The sequence below is a fragment of the Nicotiana tomentosiformis genome, chromosome 5 (assembly GCF_000390325.3).
Source record: "Nicotiana tomentosiformis chromosome 5, ASM39032v3, whole genome shotgun sequence".
Classification (NCBI taxonomy): Eukaryota; Viridiplantae; Streptophyta; class Magnoliopsida; order Solanales; family Solanaceae; genus Nicotiana; species Nicotiana tomentosiformis.
Window position 1 is genome coordinate 11,541,556 of NC_090816.1, and position 3,871 is coordinate 11,545,426.

Consider the following 3,871-nt stretch of genomic DNA (forward strand, 5'->3'; position numbering starts at 1 on the left):
CTAAGAAGAAAATGTATAGAAATGCCTCTAAATAGTTGAGCTCGACGAAGAAGAAAAGAAGAAGAAGAAGAATAAAATGAGAGAATTAAGAGAGATTCTTATTGATTATGATGTAGGAATGAGTGGTATAACTAAATCCACTGCTTGTGTATACGCGAGCAGTTAAGAGGGAAAGGGAATCCGGAAGTTAGTTGTAACTAACTCCTTCACATTGTAGCAGAGGTCACATGTTGCACGTGACCTTAACTAACTAGCTATTACAATGATTAAATCTTCAATTAAATTACAAATTTAACAACTAAAATAGCTAAGCTGGAATTCTAACTGAAATTTAACTGAATCAACAAATCAACTCGTATCATACTGAACACGTTCTACACAATGTGTGTTAATTATGAGTTTCAATGATGAAAAATAATATATCACATGTGGTGCAGGATCATAAGGGATAAAATAATAGAATCAAGAAGCAATACCATTCAAGAATAGAACTATCAAAAAGTGGAAGATCAAAAACTGGATCAACCCCTATGTGTCACTACTGTAACAAAAGTGGACATAAATATTCTTTCTATCGATCTCATAAATCTAATTATTCAGGATGGATTTGGAAACCCAAAAAAAATCCTAATCTTAGTAGAACTAACCAACAAGGACCCAAGCAAGCTTGGGTACCTAAAAGAAAGTGATAATTCTATCGTGCAGGAACACCACAGAAAGAGCCGCAAAGGAAAAAGGTACTTAGACAGTGCATGTTCTAGTCACATGACAGGTGACAAAACCCTGTTCAAAGAAGTTACAAAGATAAATGGAGGAAGTGTCAAATTTGGTGATGATTCAAAAGGAAAGATAGTTGGCACTGGCACGGTTCCATTCAACAACAACTGTGATATTACTGAAGTGTATCTTGTAGAAGGACTCAACTATAAACTCCTGAGTATAAGTCAGCTATGTGATTCAGGGTACAAAGTTAAATTCAAGAAAACAGGCTGCGTTATTGAAGATGAGACACGTAAAATAATACTCCCAGGAAAAAGGTATGAAAATGTTTACATTCTTGATGGCATTGCAAATCTAGATAGTTACATCTGCTTAGCATCTAAATCTGATGATCCATGGTTGTAGTATAAGAAACTTGGTCATGCAAGCATGCATCTTATTGAGAAACTCTACAAGCATGATTTAGTTATTGGTCTCTCTAAACGCAATATTTCTAGAAATCATGTATGTGATGCATGTCAAGTTGGCAAACAAATCAGAAACTCCTTCAAAAACAAAGACAGTGTATCTACCACCAAGCCTTTACAATTGCTCTACATGGATTTCTTTGGACCCATCAGAACTGCTAGCATAGGAGGAAAACGATATGCTTTTGTTAATGTTGATGACTACTCACGTTTTACATGGGTGATTTTCTTATCTCACAAAGATGAAGCCTTGAAATACTTTGAGATTTTCTGTAAGAAAGTTGAAAGAGAAAAGGGGTACCTTATTACAACCATTTAAAGTGATCATGGAGGAGAATTCGAAAGCAAAGCATTTGAAGATTTCTTCAACGATCAAGGATATACTCACAACTTCTCAGCTCCAAGATCACCTCAACAGAATGGAGTAGTTGAGCGGAAAAATAGAACTCTACAAGATATGGCCAGAACAATGATATTGGAATATTCTCTGCCAAACCATTTTTGGGCAGAAGCAGTAAGAACAGCCTGTCACATTCTCAACAGATGTCTTATAAGACCTATCCTGAAGAAAACCCCACATGAATTATGAAAAGGTAAACGGCCCAACATAGGTTATTTTCATCCTTTTGGCAGCAAGTGTTTTATCCACAACAATGGTAAGGACAATCTTGAAAAATTTGATCCAAGAAGTGATGAAGGTATTTTTCTGGGTTATTCCATAAACAATAGATCTTTTAGAGTTTATAATAAATGCACTTTATCTGTAGAAGAATCAGTACATGTCATATTTGATGAAAATAATACTACGGCTGAGAAAGGAATTACTACAGGTGATGAAGATATCAGTCAAGAAACACTGCAGTCAAGCAAATCTCAAAAGTCGACTGATACGATAGACGGTGTCACATAATCAACTAGTGAGCATGTCACCAGTCAACCAGAATCACAGAAGGAGTCAACTACTCATATTATTGCAACACGTCCAAATGAGTGGAGAAGTGAACCGAAATATCCTCAAAAGTTTATCATAGGAGATCCAAGTGAAGGAATGAAAACCAGGGAGCTCTTAAGAAAAAGGCAAATGTAGCACTCATCTCTCAGATTGAACCAAAGAAGGTTGAGGAAGCCTTGAAAGACTCCAGCTGGGTACAGGCAATGCAGGAAGAACTCGATCAATTTGATAAAAATCAAGTCTGTAAACTACTACCTAAGCCTGCAAATGCTACTATAGTTAGAACAAAATGAGTTTTCAGAAATAAGCTTAATGAAGACGAAAAGGTCGTGCGAAACAAAGCCAGATTAGTAGCCCAAGGCTACTCACAACAGGAAAGAGTTGACTACGATGAGACCTTTGCACTAATAGCTCGACTAGAGTCTATATAGGTTCTTCTTGCATATGCATCCTTCAAACGATTTAGACTCTTTCAGATGGATGTCAAAAGTGCCCTTTAAATGGCTTCATTGATGATGAGGTATATGTAAAACAACCTCCTGGTTTTGAAGACTCAAAATTCCCTTACCATGTGTAAAAGTTGACTAAAGCTCTGTATGGACTCAAACAAGCTCCACGAGCCTGGTACGAAAGGCTTAGTTCATTTTTACTTAATCATTGCTTTACAAGAGGTAAAGTAGATACTACCTTATTTATCAAAAGATCATCATGAGATAATCTTATTATTCAAGTTTATATTGATGATATTATCTTTGGAAGTACTAACCCTCTTTTGTGCAAGAAATTCGCTAGTCTTATGCAAAGTGAGTTTGAAATGAGTATGATGGGAGAGCTTACATTTTTCCTTGAACTACAAATTCAACAATCTGAAGAAGGAATGTTCGTGCAGACAAAATATACTAAAGGAATTAATTCAAAAGTTTGGCATGAGCAGTGCTAAAGCAATGGGTACACCAATGAGCTCGTCAACAAGTCTCAACAAGGACGACAAAAGAAATCCAGTTGATAAAACTAAATATCGTGGAATGATCGGTTATTTGCTTTACTTGACTGTCAGTCGACCAGATATTATGTTTAGTATGTGTAAATGTGTCAGGTTTCAGTTAGCTCCTAAGGAATCACATCTGACTGCAGTAAAGAGAATAATTCGTTACCTCATCGGAACTATTTCTTATGGATTATGGTATCCACATTCTAATAATTTTAAGTTGGAAGGTTTTTCAGATGCCGGTCTTGCAGGTGATAAGGAAGACAGAAAAAGCACTAGCGTAACATGTCAATTACTGGGAAAGGCATTTATTTCATGGAACACTAAGAAACAAGGCTCAGTTCCATTATTCACAACGGAGGCAGAATATATTGCCATTGGGCAATGCTGTGCACAGTTACTATGGATGTCTCATTAACTGGGTAATTATGAACTATTTTTTAAGCCTATTCAAATATTTTGTGATAACTCTAGTGCTATATGTCTCTCAAAGAATCATGTGCATCATTCTAGGGCTAAGCATATAGACATCAAGCATCATTTCATTAGAGATCACGTGCTCAAGGGAGATATAGAATTATCATTTGTTGGCACCACTGATCAATTAGCTGGCATTTTTACTAAGCCTTTACTTGAAGATAGATTTTTCTCCCTAAGAGAATTACTTGGTATTATTTCGCTTGATCATAAAAATTAGGACATATGTATTAGTTTTTAATTCTTGTGTGTCTAATATTTTTAATT

At 35.8% G+C, this 3,871-nt stretch overlaps 1 protein-coding gene across 1 annotated transcript; it reads left to right on the plus strand.

Moving 5' to 3' along the window:
- The first annotated feature begins 3,083 nt into the window (after nt 1-3,083).
- Nucleotides 3,084-3,545, plus strand: LOC108943636 (secreted RxLR effector protein 161-like). The gene has a single exon (XM_018767940.1). The coding sequence runs from the start codon at nt 3,084-3,086 to the stop codon at nt 3,543-3,545; it is 462 nt and encodes a 153-aa protein (XP_018623456.1).
- The last annotated feature ends 326 nt before the right edge of the window (nt 3,546-3,871 follow it).